The sequence below is a fragment of the Fundulus heteroclitus genome, chromosome 5 (genome assembly GCF_011125445.2).
Source record: "Fundulus heteroclitus isolate FHET01 chromosome 5, MU-UCD_Fhet_4.1, whole genome shotgun sequence".
NCBI lineage: Eukaryota > Metazoa > Chordata > Actinopteri > Cyprinodontiformes > Fundulidae > Fundulus > Fundulus heteroclitus.
In genome coordinates, this window is record NC_046365.1 from 33,053,641 (window position 1) to 33,077,226 (window position 23,586).

Here is a 23,586-nt window from a genome sequence, read left to right on the forward strand (position 1 = left end):
GTGGCTTAACACCAGGAATATGACATTTGCAGCGTATGTAATGAACACGTCTGTATGTGGTGGCTGTAAAGCAGTGACTGCAGTTCTGAATCTCTCCCTGAACAATTATCTCAATGCAACAATGCAATATTTTACTACAGTTTTTCCTTCCACACAACTTCTTATTATAATTGATAAGAAGATCTTAGTATAATTCATTACAGCCTAAATGTGCTTGGCTTCCCTTAATTGTTGGGAGATTTTATTTTATGCTGCTTGTTGGAAAACTTGGTAGGTTTCCTAGTAGTCTTTGTGATTTTTAAGGCTACGTTATACATTTCTGGTAAAAATCCTTTTTTTATTGGTTTTCTCACATCTGAGAAACTCAATTTTGGGTTTTACTTAACTGTAAGTCATACTCATCAAAATTAAGAAAAACGCCTGCTTGAAAAACATTCCTCTTTGTAAATCTTTCTCAGCTTTACTTTTTGAAGTGGATTACTGAAGTAAATTTACTTTCCAAGGATGCTTCGAGATGCACCTGCAGTGTTTACTCAAAGCTGCAAAGAAAGTCATGAAAAATATTGCCATTATCCTTTCCATTTATGAAGTTTATATACTTTTACAGGCATATAAAATATCAGTGGACCAAAACCTGTGGCTGTATTGCCTTCATAATAATGTTATTTATGAAAAGAGAAGTCTGTGTACTGCAATTCTAACATTTCAATAGGCGCTCACAGATACGTTGAGAAGAAAAACACCTCTGCTTTTTGGTACTGTTGCATAAAAGATTCAAAACACCTTTTATTTACAGAGTCCAGCGTTTTGCTCAAGAAGAAAAGGACAGAACCATCACAGCATGACAAATTATTTCAGCAGGGTGCATTCAAAGAAATTAACTTCAAAAATATTTTTTGCAGAGACTTCTTTTTTTTTGCTGAGGTACAAAACCATTTACCGTATAAACACAGTAAACTGTTGCCAGAACCAAGGTACTGTTTCAAAGTTGATGCCAATGCTAAGAAAAATGCTAAATTTACGATACCTTACAGGGTTAAGATTAAAAGAAATATGATAAATTGCAGTATGACAACGTGTTAACTGTCTTAATTAGGGCAAAACCAATAAGTAGCCAAAATTTAGGTTCTAAAAAGGTCACTTTGTTTAGACAAGATAAATGTTAATATCTTTTGTGTAAGTATGTAACTTTGATTCAGTTGTGAACTTATTTCACTTAATTATAATTGCTTCCATTTGCCTGTCAATTTGCAGTGTATACAACTAAGTTTTACTAGGGAAGGACAAATAAAGTATCATTGTATACTAAAAGAAAAAAAACCCATTACAACCAAATGGTTCTATTTCATTCCTCCTGACCACCAGAGGGCAGTCCTGAAAGCACTGAACGTTCCCATTTACACATGCGCCGTTCGAGTAATAACACCAACAGATACTGACAGATCGGATGACCAATCAGAACCTAAATAGTCTGACATCATCAGAGTCTCTGTTCCTTCTCGCGTATTTTTGTTTGCTGCAGGGCTTTGGCTTGCAGAAATACCCGTAAACTGAATGTTCCGTTGTTCGGCCATTTTTGTAGTATACTGGAGGACCGTTTAGTGAATTGTGTGGGTTAATACACCTAACGACCAAACATTTTGACTTATGCACTTGTAGCTTCAACATCCTTCTGCTTGGACTACTAAATCATAGCAGGAAATCTAAAGAGATTTGGATTTTTTTAGGCCAGGTTAGCAGAGTTTAAAACCTCCAGCAGCAGCTCCTTGTTTTGATTAAGTGAGCGGCTGCAGGGTTGGGAAGAGGCTGAGTGTCTCTGATGTTGCTGCCCAAAGAAGTGTGACAACACGGGCAAATGCGATTGGGTCAGTTTGTATCAATTTTAACGACAATGAGTATCTTTGTATAATTAATTTTATTAGTTTGATTATATCATAATATCTATTACTTAGAAAACATTTGCGAGAACTGGAACACTTCTTATCTCTAATAGAGTTTTACTAAGACTGATAAAAGGCAAAGACAGGAAATATTGTCCTCAATTATAGGTCAAGTATAAAAAGGCTTGAAGAAGCAGGAAAGACAGAAAATTGCCACTAGCACTTTTTCTTTTAAATGAGTCCCTCTTCTGGCATAGGAAATATAAATATAGAAAGTTAATTTTAAGTTAAGCATTTGCACTTGTGCTACAGTGTCTATATATTTCTGCTCTGTCAGAACCATTTATTTCTTTTTTTTTTTTTCCCCCCAAGGTCGACGATACAATACAGAGAAAGATAAATCTGAAGAGCAGTGAGGGCGATGGGGAATAAATGCATCGTCCACTATGTTCCATTTAACGCCTGTAAATGTCTGAATAGGCAGCAAAGCTGTGAAATTACGTTTGACCCATTCTTATTCTGACTTTGTTCCATCTCCATGGGAATAATAAGAGGCAGGAAGCAGGCAGTTTGGGTGACCAGCTGTGTCAGGGGAGAGAAATGAGGAGCTGAAATACAAAAGGCTTCACAGGGAAATGATAACCAGCTCCCTCCTCTACCTGATAACTCTGGACCAAACTCTATCGCACAGAAACAACAGCAAGCAAATCAGCTGAATGTACAGACGGGAACAAACATGTTTTCAACCCCTGGTAATAATGTGTGAAAAATCTTAAATTCGCCATTTACTGCAGAAGGATTATCTCACATTGAACATTTTAGAAAAAAACTAGAATCTGGGTACATTTATTCAGCAGAGTGAAGAGTTCTCTGGTGGCAAAGTTGTTGGCAATCCTACCACTGATGGTAATATTTTGCAGAGCTTTTTTACCAATAGAGAAGTGTTCACTCATCTCCTATAACATTTCACAAGTCTTGAGCATTCAGAGAGAAGGATCTCTTATGCGCTCTTCTCTTCAGATCTGAGGTCTGAGATGACTAACAAGTTTCCTTTGGAAGAACACCAGCAGCTTCTAGCAGCTCCTAATTAGTAACCCATGGGTTTTTGTTTCTCTGGAGTATAAATATGATTGGCAACCGGGCCGGATGATGGCCGAAGTTTTTAGTGCCATCACTGGCAGTGAGCAGGACGGTACGAGGAGGAATGGCGATGAGAAAAAAGTTTTCTATGCTACTATGCGCGAACATGAACTTGAACTGTGTGATTTAGTCATATGAGATATGATTTAACCTTTCCACAACAACAACTTCAGGTGGGTGTGAAACATACCTATAAATATGAAGAAGAGGACCTAATATGCATTAAGTACAGTGGAGGACCTGTAATGCTGTGGACCTGTTTTGCTTTTAAAGGTCCTGGGAACCTTCTTAAATATGGAACGCCAAAGTGCTCAAAATAAAATAAATAAATAATACATTATGAAATAATTATCTGCTTGACTAAGAGATAAATATACAAAGCGACAGTAAAATTGTGAAATAACTGAATGCATATAAAATTATCATCTCATTATTATGAAATATTTTGACTTCTTCTTAAAAAATGTGCATGATAACATAAAAATGTATTTCACATAATTTTTTACACAATAAAATGAATTGTTATTGAGGCATTCTTATTTAATTCCAGCAGTTTTTATTTCAAAATGTCATTCATTTCATAATGGTGTTTCCCCCAATGGCCTTTTTATTTCATAATGGCCCTTTTCAGCAGAATCACTTGGCCTGACAGTCAGTGTCAGTGGGTTGGACCTGCACCATCACAGGCGGGTCCTTAAAAAGTGATTAATTTTTCCTGGTGGCTCCATAAACAGCTTACTATAGAGTGTGTCCTGGGTTGCATACTTCGAAGGCCGTATTTAAAGACCGATAATGTTAGATCGGACGACGGAGGCTATACATGTGGCCGACGAATGTGTCATTGTGGATTGAAGAGAATGTTTTAACCGGAAAAAGCAAAGTTGGATATATTACTCTTTCTGTGACATAAAAGCAACCTTAAAACAGGTTTTAGGTGAGAAGTTAGCCATGTTAACTCGAAATATCTGCTCGGTCTGTTGACATATCGCTTGATTTTAAAACGCAACGAGAAATATTCAGATTTCAAACGTCAATGTTTAGTTATTTCATTATTACTATTCTCTACAAATACATTGATTTAAGCTTTGCTCAAAGTTATAGGGTTCGAGTTTAAGTTGGACATAGTTTTACTAATAAATTACACAAATATTTGTTGTCACTGAATTTTTTTTTTTGTGGTATATTTCAACATAAAAATAAACCTTTGGCCGATGAATGAGAATAAAATGAAAGATGATAAAACAGCATTTTAAACAAAAGACTGAAGTTATTTTCAGAGGACACAGCAGGATTAACATTTGGGCTCCATTTGTTTGGCTTCACAGCAGCTTAGCCCTTACTTTAGGAACACTAAATTAAGTAAGTGAGTAACTAAGTGTTACTTTAAAGTAACACTTAGTTACTCACTTACTTTAGTGTTACTAAAGTAAGGGCGGTGACAACCAGTGGAGGCTAGACCGTCCTGATCCCAATTCATAAGCCGAACTCTTCCTATTTTCTCTTTTTCGCGGTCATTGAAGGGCCCAGCCCACAAAGACCGGGTCCTTCCAAGGATGCAGCCCTGAATCGGGACCTTCAGGCCTGACTTGAAACTCTGTGTTGGATTGCTTTGGTCTGGGTAAAGAAGCAGCCAATCATGCTGCTCGTCCTGCCCTGTTTCTCTTGATTGGCAGGCGAAGAGACGCTGCTGAAAAGTGTCATTATGAAATAACAAGGCCATTTGGCGAAACACCATTATGAAACGAAAGATGACTTTTTAAAAGATGACATTTTGAAACAAGAACTAAAGCAATTAAATAAAAATACCTCAGCAATAATTTTATATGGTTGTGAAAATGGGTCATCATGTCTGTACGCTCCAACCCTGTGAAGTGCTGACCTATTTAAAAACAGCTCGTTCAAAGTATTGATAGCAGTTGAACTAACAATCGTGCCACCAGTAATTCTGATAAAAAAATTCTTGACATTGGATGTTTTTCCCTTCTATGCAACAAATGTACACTAATTAAAGGTTGTAGTTTTTCAACACTTTCAAAATCAGATTATGTAGTGACATTAAAAACAAATCATTTTATTTTTTTCTCCACATATTTACCAAGGGGGGCACACCAGATCCTTTCGTAGACAGAGCATAGACAAAGATTAAAACACTCTGCTACATTTATTTTTTCATATATGGCATTAAAAAAAAAAAACAATAACACAATATACACAGAATCCGAAAAGCTTCCTTTTTGGACTAGCTGTCAGGAAACATAATTAAGCAACACCTGCTATCCCCAGTAGACAAATAGTAAACACCTGAACGCCAAGCTTCAGGGTATCAATAACAGGAGGAGAGAATAATTGCAAACAGATTTAGCCAACAGTGTAAAGAAAAATCTGACAATAGCCTCGCTCCTGTAACACCGACTTGTTCGCTGACATCTCGCTGATAAAAAACCACCGGCGCACACTGAATAGCTGCTTCTGTCACATTTAAAACGGCAAGCCACACCGAGGCTGGGGCAGCACAACAAAAACATGGGAGCAATTATTTTCTCCATGGCATGCTTTTTAAAACCTTGAATAATTCGTAGAGCAATAATAATCTGTTTTGTATGCACAATTCAACCGCAGCTAAATATTCCTATAAAAAGGTGGTTTGGAGACGTCAACCTTTCAAATGCCACACGCAGTTTACAGCAGGTCCCCCGCGCAGACATCTGACAGCTGCTGAATTAAATTGGCATTAGTCATGCAAGCGCCATGTATGACAACAGCTTTTAAAATCTTGTGCTAATGAATCAAATACTTGACAGCTTGCTTCTGTCAATAAAAATGACAATCAACACAATTTGCATTGCTCTCAGCCGCCCAGCTCCGACTCAGTGAAGACAGGAGAGCAACTTTTCTGTGATGTGTTTGGTTAACACTTGACTTCTGAAGATTTACTGTAATCCAGTGTTTTCGGCTGAGGTCTTACAAGTGCCATCGTTGTTGAACATGACATTAACAAATCTATTAGGGCCACTCGTACAATCAAACGGCGTATCTCAGGTTCAATTTAGTCTCAATTCTCAACAGTTTTAATCAGAAGAACACATGCAGTCATCATTAACTTGGACATCGTGTTAATTATGGCCTTTTAATGATCCACTTGAGTCGTTCTTTTTTTCAACATGGACTGATTATACACCATACATCTGGAACAATTTTTCATTATAAAAGGCAAGAATTTATTGGGCATTTTCATTGAAGGAGACCTACTGTGCTTCCTTATAAGTTAGTGTGGATCAATAGGCTATAAAAACATGTTCATTAATTTTTTTTTTGCACAAAATCCCTCTCACCTCCTCATTTTTGCCTATTTTGAGCTTCTTTCAGAACAAGCTGTTTTTAGGGCGCTGTCACTTTTATGCAACACCTGAAAATGGCTGCAAAGAGATGCCCAATGGTACAACTATACACCTTTGACCCTGAGTCAGACCCAGAAAAAGTGGAGCCTCCTGCACGTCCAGCAAGGATGCAACAAGTGGTTTCTGAACGGTAAGTTTCTAAATGGACACAGGGCCATCAGTTGCCTATTGTTAGCGTTAGCTTGTGCTATATGACAAATTATGTTCATGCCGAAGAGCCACTGTACAGCGCATACAGGGGTAAAACCAGCTGATGAAGTGGGAAGAGCTCTGCATGGGCTGGACTAGATGAAGGGTCGTGCACGACGATTGGGATGTAATAATCGGGAGGTTTTTGAAACAGTTTGTTTTCCACACATCAACAAAACATTTATTTATTGCCAAAAAACAGCAGGATGTTTTATTTTAGAGCTTGAACTGTTTCTAGACGCATTAGAGACTCAAATCTGTCTTCTGTAACCCCAGTCGGTCGAGGCAGATGACCGTTCATACTGAGCCCGGTTCTGGTTCTGCCGGAGGTTTTCCTTCCCGTTAATGGGGAGTTTTTCTTCTTACTGTCGCTTCATGCTTGCTCAGTATGAGGGATTGCTGCAAAGCCATGTACAATGCAGACGACTCTCCCTGTAGCTCTACGGTTCCCCAGGAGTGAATGCTGCTTGTCGGGACTTTGATGCAATCATCTGGTTCCCTTATATAGGACATTTTTGACCAATCTGTATAATCTGACCCAATCTGTATAATATGATTGAACTTGACTTTGTAAAGTGCCTTGAGATGACATGTTTCATGATTTGGCGCTATATAAATAAAATTGAATTGAATTGAATTGAAATGGAAGTACAAAACACATGCAAAAATAAAATTTGCATAATAGGTCCCCTCTAAAACGCTTACAGGCCTAATCAAAGAAACTGATATTTTCTCAAAAGTTCATTACCAAGTTGCACTTTGCAAAAAACCTGCATGTTTTTTTTGTGGGCATCACTAAGCTGGCTATTGGACTCTTGTGGCTCAATGGAAAAAATTTATTTAACCTGATGACCTTCTTGGTACAGCTGTGGCTTTTAAGAATAGCTCAAATGTTTCCGATAGGGTTGAGGTCATTTCTGAAGATCGACATTAGCCTGTTTATTCCTTCCCAAACCCAGTTTTTGATTTTCTGTTGGAATACCCAACTGTGCCCGTCCGACATCACACAATTGGTTAAGAGGTCCAGAACCGCAAAGATTCAACCCATAAGATGGAAACTGAGGAAGTTCAAGAAAAAATGGCTGCAAAATGAATCACCTCAGTTATTAAACTTTTATTTACAGCTGGATGGACAAACCAGACACCTTCTGGAGAAAGGTTTTATGGTCTGGCATGACAAAGATCGAGCTAGTTGGCCATAATGAGAAAATGTTTGGTGAAGCAAAGGAGATGCATTCATCCCCTAAGAATACACCAGCAACTGTGAAGCAAGGTGGTAGCAACAACTCGAGCATTAATTCACTGCGTAAATTGTTTGGGATTTTTATCCTGTTGGTACTCGCAAATGATTCCAGGTTTCAACAGTTCAGCTGTTAATTTAAGCCGAAGTTCCACCCATTTTGTGTCAAGGAGGGTGGTGGTAGCGTCATGCCGAGGGTCTGTTGCATTGTCAGAGGCACTGGAGCATTGCACAATGTTCCCCTGAATTCCAACACACATTCAATCTTAGTCATAATTGTGTTTTTCAGCAGGAAAAAGATTTCAAACTCAAATCAAAAAAAGGTTTTAGAATAAATAAAGAACATTTGTGGACAGTGATTAAGAGTGGGGTCTGAGTCTGGGATACCACCCAATTTAAATGAAGAGAGAATTAGTCAGAATCCTGCCAGAAGCTTCATGATGTTCATGTGTGGTTTCTCTGTAACAAGCAAAAGGTCATTAAACCAAATATTTTAGGGTCTATGCTTATATTTGAGCCTGTATGTAATATTGTGGGGATCAGAGAAAATCCACTTTAAAGTCAAACTTTCTGTGCGCCTAATTGCTGTTTCTAAAACTACTGATGTTGACACTTCAAACAGATGTAAACACATATGACGAGTAAATGTAAACTTCTTACCCGATCACTATTTAGTGTGTACCACCAGAGAACGTCACCGGTCTTCTGCAAATGCGCGCAGCGAACTTGTAAATGTTATAATCTGAAAATGTTGATATCAGCTGCCTGGCTTGGATAGATGACAAAACTCTCTCAACTCCATGAATTCATGAATAAGTAAACCAGAGTGGGCTCTATGGTGGATCGTCCCCACCTCTCTCTCTCTCTCTCTCTCTCTCTCTCTCTCTCTCTCTCTCCATTCCTTAGTCCTTTTCCCTAATCTTCCATCCTTCGCGCTTCTCCCTCTTTCTTTTGCTTTCATGAATTAATCAATAACGTCTGAATCTAAGAACTGTCTGTATCCATCTTGCTTTCACTTTTTCTGCTTTTACTCATAAATTAGTCATTAGAAAATGTTGGGACAAAATCCGTGCTTGTATGAGCCCCAGCCTCCCCCCCCCTCCCCCCCACCCATTCTTCACCGCTGCCACCCAGTCCATTTGTCACAGACTTTGGTCTTCTGTTCTTAGAAAATTGCATTGACTTGCATGTTATGTCTCTGCGTCCCTTTGCTCCTTTTTAGCCTTTGTCTGATTGTCTCATGCCCAGCCCAGTAAATTGCTGCATCTTTCTCTCTGCAGTTAATCAGCTCTAATGACGACTGCAACTTGGGCAATCACATGAACTTGTCAGGCACACAAAAGCGATTTCTGCACATGGTATACAAACACCAACACGACATTCGACTGAGGCGCTCCCCGAGTTGCGGTGGATGGCAGACTTTTGTCTGTGAGTGAGAATGTGAAAGCATGTGTCGGCAGTGTGGGTGATGATTCATGGAGGCGCAGAAACAGCCACTTATCAGCCTGAAGAACGACAACGGCTTCATTAGGGCTCATCACTCACATTTACTTTGCCAGGCGAGCACAGGCTCACGACAGGAAAACAGCTTCCAACATCCACTTCCACAGGCTCGCGCACATTCGCTTGTTTAGTTACCGCACCTGGTGGGACTCCGGTGGAGATGGTGGCGGACGCGACCACGCCCTGTCCTGCCCCCGTCCGCGCTGCCACCTGAATTGTGTACGCAGTGGTGGAGGTGAGGCCCGTCAGCTGGTACTGAAGGGTGGAGTTGGACAGGGAGCGATCCACTCGGCTTGACTTTACACTGGGCGCCTCCCACCACAGCATGTAACCTGCAGAGGGGGGGTGGTAAGAAGCATGCCGTGGGGAAAAAAGGTGCATAAAGACATGAGAAGTCCCCTATAGGTAAAAACACCAATGCAGCCCTGGAATCTAATTTCATGATACAAATCAAGTATTGCATGAATTTGTATTTTGCCTAAATTTTGCTGAAATTACAAGCAAGCAGTTTGGGACACTGTATGTACCAGCTTTGGATATCTTGACATATACAACCATTCTTCTTTGCACATGCTTAGTCAGATTGGATGATTGGAGAGGATCATTTTAATTTCCTTGTCACAGATTTTCATTTGGATTAACATCTGGACTTTAACTGAGCCACTCTAACACATGAATACACTGTGACCTAAACCAGTGGGCTCCAAAGTCAGTCATTAAGGGCCACAGTCTTCTGCGTGTTTTAGACGTTGACCTGATTCGACACACCTAGAGGAATCAAATATACCCTTGGAACTCTCATATGATTGGCTCAGGAACCAGGAAGTAAATACAGGCTACACAGTGTGCTGAAGTCGTTCCGCATCGTACTTCTACATTTGAAACGAGAAAAATGTGACTAAGACATTGTTAATGGAGAGGACAGTTTTTTTTTTTTTTGGCAAGGCAAAGGCAAGGCAAATTTATTTATATAGCACAATTCAGTACAAAGACAATGCAAAGTGCTTTACATGATTAAAATATAGCAAAAAAAAAAAAAAAAAAAAAAAAAAAAAAGTAAATTTTGGTTAATTTACAGTAAATATTTTACTTATTGCTACTTTAAGACTTTCTTTGAACACTCATCCATAAAGATCCAGATTAGTGGAGTTCTTAATTCATAATTTTTGTATAAACAGATTCTTCCACCTGAGCTGTGGGTCTGTGCTGGTCCTCCAAAATAATGCTCTCCTTGTCTAGGCTGTCAGTTTAGGTGCGATGTTTATGTCGTTGGAATGTAGTTTTATAACCTAACCCTGCATTTAATTCTACACAACTTTATGCCTGACTCGACTGCTGTGTTGCTTGGCCTCCATGATATTGTTTCTTCTCCAATGCAGAGTTTTTCAAAAAAATTTGAGCCAATGTACATTTTTTTTCATTGAAAAAAATCACGAGGCACACCACCAACCAAAAATATTAAACAAACGATACTCTGTAGCCGCCTATATTAACAATATAGTCATTCTTATCAAAGTGTCTTGAATAGGAATCAAATAAACAAAAATTTATTTTTATAATCTTTTATATTTCTTCTTTCAAATAAAAAGTTTTCAAAAAATCTTTTTAGACCAATTAGGTGAAATTGGATAATTTTCCACGGCACACCTGACACACTGGTGTGTCGCGACACAGTGGTTGAAAAACACTGCTCTAATGTTCTCTAACAAACCAGCATCATTCATACTGAGATTAAATTCCACACAGGGAGACTTTAATTATTAAATAGGCGACTTCTGAAGGCATTTGGGTGGACTAGTTTATATTTAGGGGTATCAGAGTGCAAGGGGCTAAATGTTCAGAACACCATTTTTATATTTTCTATTTGTAAACACGGCTGAAGAACATGCAACATATTCCCTCCACTTCACAGTCATGCACTACTTTGTGTTGGTCTGTCACTTAATATCCCAATAAAATACATTATAAGATGACAAAATAAGACAAAGTTTAAGGGGCGTGAACACGTTTGCGAGGTGCTGTGTAATGAGAGGATTACAGCCAAACAGGAGGAGGGAGTGTGGGAGGAGTAAGTAGAGTCGAAATCCCTGTCTGTCCCTTTGCATCTTCACAGTCATGCATCACACTCCACCACCCTCAGATGTGTGTGTGACGAGGCCACTTGTGTGGAAAGCCCCGAGGAGAGCAAACGGTCCCTCATCTATCTCTGGGCTCACCAGGTTCTGGTTGAAAAGCAGGTTGAGGGGAACAGAGTAAATGTGCAAGGTGACCTTGATTGAACGCCCATTTTCCCACTCGTTCGAGTGCGTAAGCAGACTGTAAAACCTCTGCTACCGTGAACGTCGGACGCGGTGCTGTACCAGCATGAAGACGCTCACTTAACACACATAATTAATTCACAGCGTCTTGTTGTGCTTCTCAGCGTCATCGTGCGATGGAGCCATGGAGGAGCGGAGGAAAAATAATGAGAGGGTTCTTGTGCTCGGTGATGTGCCACGCAAACACCACCCTGGGTGCAGAGACGTGTGCGACGACGGCGTGTTCGCGATAATGTGGGAAGACAAACCGCAGAGGGACGGGATTAGCTGATGATGAATCAGTTGTGCACAAACATTATGTCAGTGATGGTGGGGGGGGGGGGTGCTTTAGATGTCAGCGAATATGAAGGAAACTCTTAATGTTAGAGGGTTCTCTAAAAGAGAGGCCTTTACAATCCTGCTTTGATTAGAGTTCTTTTAGGACATCACTTTTCCACCTAAGAAGAATATGTTCTAATTGGAGAAATTTGGTCGTGTCACTTCTTCCCATTGCAAGTGTAGATTTCCTGCAAGAACCGACAACCCAAACTTTATGAAACTTGTCTTATGATAGAGTAGCAAATAATATGCTGGAGTGAAAGTTCTCTGATTATGGAGGGCATATGAAGGCAGATGGAAAAAAAAAAAAAAAAAGATAAGTGATTATATACTGTCAAGCTGTAAAGCTCTAACCGGTGATGATGCCATTCTTGTCCAGTGGCTCAGCCCAGCTGACTCGAAGGGATGTGTCCAGGATTTCCGTGAAGCTCAGGTGGCGAACAGGCCCAGGTGCTGAAAAAGACGAAGAAGAAGAAGAAAAGTGAACAAAAACATAAAAACTACAAATCATAATATAAACACGTGTGTACTGTCTGAACTGAATATAACCTACATCATTTTTTTTAAAAAGTATTCACACCTCTTCTTTCAGTTTGTCACATTACAACTATGTCAGTGTAATTTAGCTCCATGTTATTTATATAGTGCCAATGTCAAATTCAATCAAATCAGACAGATTGGTCAAAATGTTTTCTAAGGAAACCCAGCAGGTTGCATCAAGTCTCTCCAAGCAGCAGTCACTCCTCCTGAAAGAGCGTAGAGCCACAGTGGACAGTCGTCTGCATTGTTGATGGCTTTACAACGATCCCTCATGCTAAGCATGCATGAAGCGACAGTGGAGAGGAAAACTCCCTTTTAACAGGGAGGAAAAATCTCCAACAGAACCAGAACCAGGCTCAGTGTGAACGGTCATCTGCCTCGACCCACTGGGGGTTAGAGAAGACAGAGCAGAGATACAGAAAGCACAGAGGCACACATTGATCCAGGAGTACTTTCTATGTTAAAGGGTAATAGCGGATGATCTGTCTTCCCTGGATGATGCCACAGCTAACAGAACACCAGACCAGGTGTACCTTCTAAGAAGAGAAAAAAGAGAACAAAAAGTTAAAAGTTGAAATAACAACAAACAATGCAAATTCGAGAACAGTAGGAGAACCCAGCAGAGTGAGAGAAATAGACCCTGATGTTCTCCAGTAGCCTAAGCCTATAGCAGCATAACTATAGAGGTAGCTCAGGGTAAGCTAAGCCAAATGGAAAGTTTTAAGCCTAGTCTTAAAAGTAGACAGGGTGTCTGCCTCACGGACCAAAACTGGGAGTTGGTTCCACAGGAGAGGAGCCTGATAGCTAAAGGATCTGCCTCCCATTCTACTTTTAGAGACTCTAGGAACCACCAGCAGACCTGCAGCCTGAGAGCGAAGTGCTCTGTTAGGAACATACGGGGTAATCAGAGCTCTGATGTATGATGGAGCTTGATTATTAAAGGCTTCATACGTACCTTTATTAAATTCTATTCTTGATTTAAAGGGATTCCAATGAAGGGAAGCTAAAATATGAGAAATGATCCCTCTTGTTGATTTTCATCAGAACTGTTGCTGCAGCAGTAAATAGATCAGCTGAAGACTTTGAACTGCATTTTGTGGACTTCCTGATAGTAAAGAATTACAATAGTCCAGCCTTGAAGTAAGAAATGCATGGACTAGTTTTTCAGCGTCACCCCTCGACGGAATGTTTCTAATTTTGATGAAAAGGAAACCCTGGAAACCTGTTTAATATTGTATTTTAATGACATGTCATGGTAAAAAACAAAACAAGGTTATTTACTTTATTGCAAAAAGGCCAATTTAATGCCATTCAGATTAAGTGATTGATTAAGTAGTTTATTTTAAGGACTCTGGTACAAAGATGACTACTTCTCTCTTGTCAGAATTTAAAAGGAGAAAATGTATCCAGGTTTTGATGTCATCAAGACATGCCTGTAGTCAAAGTAATTGATTGAGTTCGTCAGAATTTATGGATAAATATAGCTGAGTGTCATCAGCATAACAGTGGAAATAAATCCCATGCTGTCTGATAATTTTACCAATTGGGAGCATATATATATAGTAAAGAGAACTGGCCCAAGGACTGAACCCTGCGGTATTCCACAAGTGTCCCTAGAGTTTGAAGAAGATTTATTATTAACATGAACAAAGTGGAATCTGGATGGCTATTAGTTGTTCACTCTTCAAATTGGACTTTTATAGAGAAGGGGCAAGAAAAAAGCAATCATTACGTAGAAAAAAACCGCGAGTTGTCCTGTCTGCATTTTGCCACAAACCATATACTGTAGGAAACACAGCAAACATGTGAAAAAACATGTTCTGCACGATGACCAAATAAAGCTTACATGTAAAAACCAGCAAATCACCCTGATGTCACCACCATGTTTCACCACACCCATGTGTTAGAATGGCCCAGTCAAAGTCCACACCTAAATCCAACTCAGAGTCTGTGGCAATTTTAGAAAAACTGACACTACAGACACTATCCATACAGTCTGACTGAGCTTGAGCTATAGTACAAAGAAGAATGGGCAAATATTTTACTCTACCGATGTGTAATGCTGGTAGACACACAGCCCGCAACATTTGTAGCAGTAATTGCAGTAAAGGGTGGTTCTACAAAGTATTGACACGTGGATGCTCCTCCCCGCTATGCACTACTTAGTGTTGGTCTATCACATACAATCTCAATCTTAAATCCCCAAAACTGATGTGTGTGGCTGTGATGTGACAAAATGAGAAAACATTTAAGTGGGTTAACGAATTTTGTGATGCGCTATAGGCTTCATTCCCATCACATCTGCATTGACAAGCCCCCCCCCCCCCCCAAAACACCCATGCATGCACGTTATCCAGTCATTTCTCTTCTCATCCGTGCCTCTCTAACCTCTCTCCCTGCAGAGCGATTAAGCTATTCATCTGAGACATTCAATAACACTCACACACAATCACAATCACATGCGCGCACACATGCAAAAAGCTATCATCAAGCAGAATTACACCCACCGTTAACCCTGCAACACGCCCAGCAACCAATCAATACCCGTCCACCGCTGTCTGTGTGTTGGTGTGTTTGTGTGTGTGCATACGAGTGGCTTCTAATATCCTTTTCCCACTCAATAATTGCTGGTTGCTAATAATTGCTTGTCTGTCTGCCCAAAGGCTATTGTGTTTATTTGACGGTGGGACTGTGTGCGTGTGCTCTTGTAACTGGGAGTGGCAGCTATTATGTTTATCCATGGAACAGTGGGCTATAAATACCAGCACGCATGAAAACATATGAATCAATTCCCTTTAAAAAGACACAGCAGACTGAGCAGAGGCAGCGGGGAAACTAAGAACAAAGGAAATTAGTAAAGAAAAAACAAGAGTGAAAGGCAAATAAGAGCCTGAGAGATTAGAACAAGTGTTGGTGAATGTGGTTTGCTATGTATTGTGGACACAGCTGTGTATTACACAGATATAAACAGCTGGATTCAACACTGAGCTGGCAGTTAGACGCTCCTTTCTAATCCAGCAGCAAGGCAGATATGTTATTTTGTTGTTTTATCTGCTTTATTCTCTCGTACTGTGTGAAATGAGATGTTTACACACAGTCTAAAAAGACCCATTCTTTTTTCAGTGTCTCTGATTAATTCAAGCAATAGGCTTCCTGTTTTAAGGCCTGTTAGGATTGCCAAAATTATTTCTAAATGCCAGAAAAGAACCTTTTTCTTAAACTTCCTTTCCATATAGAAGTTTACAGATATTGCTTTAGTGCTGGGGTTCCCAAACATTTCAGCCTGTAACCCTCAAAATCATAGTGGTGGAGACTGCTGACCCCCTGTAGACCCCTTAAAAACACATGTAATTATTTCACTCTCTATATTTAGCACAGACTGAAATAATTATATGTATTTTCTAAATGAATTTATTAAAAAAAATGAATTTCAAGATTTTAATTTCATCATTTAAATGTAATTCCTTCTGGTATTTAATTATTTAATTTGGCACTTTTGGCCCTCCATAAGCCCCCCAGGGATGACGATTCTGAAAATCTAATGGCTTCTTCCTCTCTGCGTGGCATTTTAGCTCATGTAGGTAATGGTCTCGTTTCACTGTGGATAATAATCTCTTACCAGCTTCAGCCTGTCCTTTGCTTCAATTCTGGGACTGGTAAGCACACAGGCACAAAACCAGTTTCATCTCTGGGGGCACAGAACCCATCTCCTTTCTGAGCGGCACAATGGCTGGACTTCCCCAGGCTGTTTCATACTCATTTTGTATTTCTTTGATCAGATGAATGTGCCACCTTCAGGCATCTAAAAAGTGCAGCCAAGAATGAACCAGACTTGTGGAGGTCCAGTTTCCCTCCGGATACATTGGTGTTTTCTTAAAAGACATTTATGTGAGGCTTCAGTTTACTCAAATGCTGTGAATTAACCAATCAGAAGCTTACAACACTGTGGCATCATCATCCAGACATCCTGAAACTGTTTACATTTTAGCGATGTAAACTTCTGATTTCTATTAAATTCTCTAAGAAAATCCTTCTCTTATTTTTCTGGTATGTAGCAAGCAATTAGTAATAATGTTATTAATCAAAACTAACCTTAAACAGTGATGGCTTATTCCTATTTAATGTCAGACGGTAAAAAAAAAAAAGGTTGTGTGTCTTTTTATGCAGTGTGCACGTCCATCTGGTTTCAGTCCTATATTTGTGCATGTGCACCAGAGACTTACTGTCCTCGTGTGTCTGCAGCAGGGTGGGTGCGCTGCGGGGACCGTCCCCAGGTGTGGTGAAGCAGAGCGTGGAGCCATAGTACCAGGTAAACTTCCTGAGGCCGCTGACTAATCCTGTGTGGCGTGAGCTCGGGTAGTCAGGAGTGATGGTTACCACTCTAACCTCCTCTGGAGATTGTTCTGGCCAGACCAGGAGCTGTGTTAATTTAGAAAAACAACAACAGGTGACACAAACAATAACTATGACATCTTATCAACAATCCTGCAGCATTCATTTATTGTCAATCTACATTATTTTATTTGTTTCAGGGGCTTCAGGCCGGCAAATCATTCTGAGAATAATTCAGATTGCAATTTATGAGCACACGCATAATTGCACCGCAATATGAGCTACTGCGCGTCTTTTTAAATTAGCTTAAAAATAACAAACAGCAAAATAAATTTGCGGGAATGGCAAAACAATTTTCAGGTTCCCCTTCCAGGAAAAGTTATTTGAATTGCAATCATTTACTTATCGATGGTGGCTCATACACATTGTCAGTCATAACAGCGTCTAAGAAGAAAAACAGTTTCTTATCATCCGTCCAACTCCAAACCTAATAAGAGATTTATTTGTCTCTACGGTCGGACTTGATTTGAATTTAAAAAACACAGCACTCTTGTAAGTGCTTTCACTTTAGCTCTAAAACAAACTGTGAAAGGCGTACACTGGCAGGTTTTAATCGCTGATTAACCTCGGGCAATATTAGGATGGGTCCTTCATATTTGATGTTCCTCAGGAAAAGATAACAAGCTAAAAACTTAGCTTTTACTAAGGATTAACATGCAGGATAGTTTAGAAACCCTTAAATTTACAAAAAAATATATATACTTATATGTGAGATATCTTCATTGAGAGCAAAGTGGAGCCGAAGTCAAATTTGTGTTTGTGTGTACAAACCTGGCAATTAAATTTGATTTTGAAAGACTGGATGGACAAAAAAGACAAACACACACAAACACAGACAATATATGTACCGTAATTAAAGTCTGTTTAGTCTGTTAATCAAAGCCTGTTTAATTAAGGTACATATATGAGGTACATCTAAAAAAAACTGTATTAGTGGGGGACTTTGGTCCTGCAATAAAATATTAATTTCTCATAGCGTTTTATTGCAGATCTTTACAAGGTTTAGAACTAGGTGAGGGGGGGGGGGGGGGGGTGCTGTATATTGGTTATAACTGCAGGTGAACTTGAGGTTTTGGTTTATATCTATTGGGCAGAAGTTACAAATAAATCACTTCATTTTGCTCTTTGTACCCCAGTTCTGCCCTTATGGACGCTGAAGAGAAAGTGTGTGCTAGAGATATCCCAGATGGTCAAATAGGGTTATAGCCTATTGATAATGACAGCAAACTCTGAAAATTAAGATAAAGCTTAGCACTCTTAGTTTTTGTCTTTTTACTTTGGTTGTTTTTGCCGCACAGCAGCCCACAAGCAGGTGGAAAAACACGGCTTGTTTAGTGAAGAAAAACTAAAGGTTACGAACGTAAGGATTCGCATGCATAATGTATCAGCGGGGCAAGATGTTTATATTTATCCGTTAAACAAAGCTGTAATAGAAGTGCTAAGAAGAAGCCTTAAAAGTAAACAAAATCCCCTGGGTTTAAACTGTTACTGATCTACTTGGTAGTGCAAACTTCTTCAAAAAGGAGACGGAGATAAATCTCATAGCAAAAGAGCCACTGATACCCAGAGACATCTGAGTGGCTGCTTTTCCCTCTGCCTGCAGGGTACACCGCTGCACCAAGGCTTTCATGGTAAAATAAGGTCCTCTATTATGATTTCTTTTACTGCACAGCATAGTTTGGGCGCTTTGAAAAAAAAAAAAGTGTCTATTTGATATCCTCAGGCGTCCTGCGTCTTTTTTTTTTTTTTCCTCCATCTTTTTTTTTTTTACATTCAAAGGGTGCCGAAAGGATTTGGGTCTTTTCTTGATATAGTCGCGAGAGGATCTTCGCCTGGGTTGAAATGGAAACCCAAAGACTGCTAAAGAACACGAGCAGCGCCGTAAAGTGCTCCTAACAGACTGTGATAGATAGACGGACAGACTGAGAGATTTACGATAGGTAGGTAAGTAGGTAGTAAACGTTATTAGCTCTGCCACCGAGTAAAGTCACTTCCAAGGGCGTACAAGTAGAAGACAAGGAAAGTTGTGAGAGGAGGCTTCGGTTCCTGGCGATGAGTTTGGAGCCATATTATTAACGGTATTGTATATAGTCAGTGATGTGTGGGGGAGATTAAACGAGATGAGGCTTTGCTTCATAGTCGCTTTTAATTAATGTTATTATCTACTACCCTTTCACCAAGATACCCACACGCACAGACCCGGAGTCACACTGAGAAGCCTCGTGGATCTGGAGTGGTGGACCCTGTCTTCCAGAGGCAACATCTAACTGAAAGCATCATCAAAAAAGATAGAAAGCCATATAGTATTTATCAAGCCAGAGAGACAACAATATCCGCGCTGTAAACAGAGACCCCCACTCACAGACCCGCGGTGACGCACGGCGAGAATGTGATGCATTCTCTTTGTCATGTTAATCAGTTCCTCGGGGGGTACGGTGCCACAATGCAGGCCGGAGTAAATCCAATTCCAGAACTGGTACATGAAGATCACTCACACAATTCATCCCTTGCACTCATTGTGCTTCCTGTTCTCCGGTTTACTAAAAATTAACTCCGTCTCTTTTCTGAGGCGCTCATTATTTCTTCCTGGAACTGACCCCAGACTGAGCTTGGCTCAGGGTATGAGTAAACAACAGCCCAGTGGATCTGGGAAAATAACTATTGTGTTATAACTCCAGGAAAAGGTTGTTTTTTTTGTTGTTGTTGTTTCCCAGACACTGACCTACATAAATACACTCACAGATCACTGATTTTACAAGCATGGTCCTTTGAAATTGTATATACATTTATGTTTAGGACTGTTATGAAAGGTAAACGACCTGATAAAGAATTGTTATTGAAGTAGAGAATTCATCTTCATCGCAATTAGGACTTTATTGAAGACAAATTAACTGTTTTGCAACGGGAAGTCGTTTCATGCCGATTTCAAGCTGCTTTTAATGGGGTGCAGAAAAATTGGAAGCATCCATTTGCAACATAAGAATGAAGTGAATTAACTATGGTATACAGAGACTGTGAATTAGAGCTACGAAGCACAGAGGAGAATATAAGATGTTTAGGCACATTCATCCTTGCTTTGATCAAAAAGCACTCATATTTTTCTGTTGGGGGTTTCAGAAGTTTAAATACTTCAGTAGATTGATATTCCTGCAAAAAGTTTAAAGTAAAAACTTTAAAAACTTTAAAAAGCAAAGACTATTCCTACAGCTGCTAAATGATAGAACATAATGATTTTTGCGGTTATAACAATGTTCTTCTTGTTATTTTGATAAACACCCCGTTAATCTAGGCAAGGCAAGGCAAGGCAAATTTATTTATATAGCACAATTCAGTACAAAGACAATGCAAAGTGCTTTACATGATTAAAATATAGCAAAATAAAACAGAATAAAAGCAAGTATGAATAAAATGTAGCCAGAACAACTTTTTCTGCTCTTTGTAAGGTAACAACGAGCTGATATCAGCTGGTTAATTAGTCCGGCTGTCTGCTCTGGTAGAGCCTGCATTCAGCTGCTTAACAAGCAAGCTGCTTTTAGCTAGCCCACTGTGGTTTTAAAATGGTGTTCCCTGATGAGATTGATGGGGGAGCTCACTTAGTTTAGGCAGCTTGAAAGTCAGTGGTTTTCACGACTGTTTCAAAAAGCTGAATTTGCCATTTTTTGTCTTTCTTGCAAAAGAGGGAAATGTGTCATAGCCATATTTTTTCTATTTAATCTGAGTATGCTTCCATTTTCACTGTCACTTTGCTGCTAATACACTGAATTTCCCCCGCTGAGGGACAGTAAAGCCTATTTCTATTCTATTCTCTATTCTATTCTAGCCAGATTAGCAGCGGTGCACAGGAAGACTTGGGGCACTGGTATATTACTCCATTCTGCATTTAGCTTTAGAGGACTCCACTGGCTCTGGCATCTGACTAAAAGGACTTTAACAGTAGTGGCAATGTGAAAAACGTTAGAGGTTTTGAAATCGCAGCTTTTCAAACCCTCGTTGTGCCTTGATACCAGCAACAAGCTCATGTCCAAGCCTAAATCTGGTCTTGACATCGCACCCTTCACACGGCATAACCAGTGAGATTTCAAACAGCTGTAATCAGACACCAGACCAGGTTTACCAATACGAGCCAACACAACCATGCGTTTCTCAACACTTTGGACTAACAGAGTTTGTGCAGTACTGGGAATTGCGATGGATTCAACAATGATGCTAACAGAAACTGTAACTATCACTATGTTTTAAACCTGCGGACGCCATGACGAGTTTTGAGGTTGTGTTGGTAAGAAAACTCCAACCTGTTTGCTTTTGTACCTTTAATCAAGTTGACCTCTGCTTCTGAGTAAAAATGCAACATCCAGATAAAACAGCTCAGGGAACACCATTTTGGGAAACATTTTCTGACGGAAAATTATTTTAAAGCTCTATCTACGTTGTAGATAGTGGCAATAAAAGCATCCTGATGCCCATGCTGCTCCAGCAGGAGGAGATACCACTGACTAAACAGCATCACAATTCAAAAGAAGCACAGGAGACGTATGGCTCAAGATTCTCCTCCAAAAAGCTCCAGCTTTTTTTTTTTTTTTTTTGACGCTTCTTACACTTTCCTCTCAGGCTAAAACTTCTTCAGCTTACACTGAAGGTCAATGGAAACAGAGTGAATAAGAGGCGAGATAAAAACCCATATAAGGGGCATCACTGTTGCAGGTTCCAGCACAGAAAACTCAGAGTAGCCATGTGCAAAGTGGGCCTCTATGAAATATTTATTAATAACCTCCTGATTCCAGTCTACACTGCAAAAACGGAACTAAAAATAAGTAAAATTTTCTTGAAATGAATGTATCTGTCCTTGATTTGAGCAGGTAAATAAGAGGATGTGCCAATGGAATGAGTATTTTGACCCCTAAAATAAGATAATTAGATATTCTGCCCTCTAAATAAGATGATGGAGATGAGTTGTTCCTATTTTAAGTGCAAAAATCTCATTCCATTGGCAAATAATCTTATTTATGTGCTCAAATCAAGGACAAATACACACATTTCAAGAAAATTTGACTTATTTTTAGTTTTGTTTTTGCAGTGTATGTGTATGCACCTCTCAGTTTACAAAAGCATCTTAAAAAATTCTAAATTCTTTTGTGCATGGACAGAAGCAGCAATAATATTCAGTTTTCCATAAAAACCAAGCTCAATTCGGCCAGGACCAACATCCAGTAATGGGTTAAGCAGCCACTGATGCAGAGTGTTCAAAAATGTTCTTGGGGGAAAAAAACTAATAAATACACAGGAAAATCTGAAAATATGAACTGCACACGTTTAGGAGACATGATTTAGCCACAAGAAGAAAGTTGGCACTTTAAGGGACGTTAGGACAACACCTTACCTTGTATCCCTGGTTGATGCCATTGATGAACTGCTGAGGCGGAGGGTTCCACGTGAAGCGGATGGTGGTCGAGTTAATAGCTACAACTTCCACTTCCTGTGGCGGCGCGGTGGGAACTAAACACAGGTAACACAGACAAGATAAGTAGTTCAACAACAGGAAGTGGAAATGTGAGTTGAGATGTAAAAACACGCACGATGGCTTTTTCAGCAAGGCACAGTTGCAGATATTTCCTACAGCTCCATTGTTCAACATTTTATGTCCTGTTTCAGGTCCTTTTCTAATTAAAAAATTTCTGCTTATGCTGCAGAAGCTAAATGCCAAACCTACTCATCTGTGCTTTGCTGCAAAATGACCTAATTTCTCTAAACAATGACATCTAATATGTTGTAATTTGCATTTATGTATTTTGCATATTATTACCTTTAAAAAGACTTAATAAGTCCTCTATTACAGGGTGATTTTAAACTTTGATGGGTCACCGGATTAGTCCCGAAGCCAGTTAATGCTTCTCGCATTAATCAGTTAGACCCTACAACACTACAGCATAGGTTATTGTTTAAAAATAGATTGAATCTCAGGAAAGAACTGATGCTGTGTTTATCCATATTAATAATTTAACTTGCGACAAACACTCCAGCGACTGCATCTTTTATTAGAAACACTTCCCGCTTCCATCAGCCCTCACGCCTCCTCCTTTTAAAACAGCTGCGTGTTAAATGTGTTGAAATCCAAACAGATATCCCGTCTGGTGACACGACAGAGATGTCCACATGGTCAGCCACGCTCGGGTTCGGGTAAACTGAGATTTTTCCATTTTCCTTTGATCATTTCGTTTTTTTTGAAAAATATAAAAACGCACTGCCTTCAAAAATCCCTTAAGTAAATAGAGTCCAATAATCTCAGTATAAATGCAGCTGTTGTGTTTCTGGCCTCAGAGGATCGTGAGAGAACACCTGGGAACAGACGCCATCATGAAGGCAAGGCGAGTTTATTTATGTAGCACTTTTCAGTTTCAAGATGATTCAAAGTGCGGTACATGAACAGAAAAACATTACAGAGATAGGAAAAGACAAACATTACATTAACAAAGGAATAAGCTGAATAAATCCTTGACTACACTTCTTTCACAAACACACAGAAAGACTTAATCGTTTCTTTTCATAATAAGAAATAAGCTAAGTATATTCTTGGGGATTTTTGACTTAAAGTAATTTTGTCCAACTCTTCTAAAGCTACAACTAGAATAACTTCTTTTGTTTCATTACTTCGCTGAAACGAGCTTCATCAC

The 23,586-nt window shown here is 39.5% G+C and overlaps 1 protein-coding gene across 3 annotated transcripts in view; it reads right to left on the reverse strand.

Annotated features, from left to right (window-relative positions):
• sdk1b (sidekick cell adhesion molecule 1b) overlaps nucleotides 1-23,586 on the reverse strand; it is a 413,277-nt gene that overhangs the window by 29,051 nt on the left and 360,640 nt on the right. For all 3 annotated transcript variants that reach the window (XM_036137444.1, XM_036137445.1, XM_036137446.1), the window contains 4 exons: nucleotides 22,296-22,411; nucleotides 16,750-16,945; nucleotides 12,341-12,439; nucleotides 9,491-9,682 (listed from right to left, as the gene is read on the reverse strand). In XM_036137444.1, coding sequence (XP_035993337.1) covers nucleotides 9,491-9,682; nucleotides 12,341-12,439; nucleotides 16,750-16,945; nucleotides 22,296-22,411 — 603 coding nt within the window. The remainder of the gene's footprint in view (nucleotides 1-9,490; nucleotides 9,683-12,340; nucleotides 12,440-16,749; nucleotides 16,946-22,295; nucleotides 22,412-23,586) is intronic.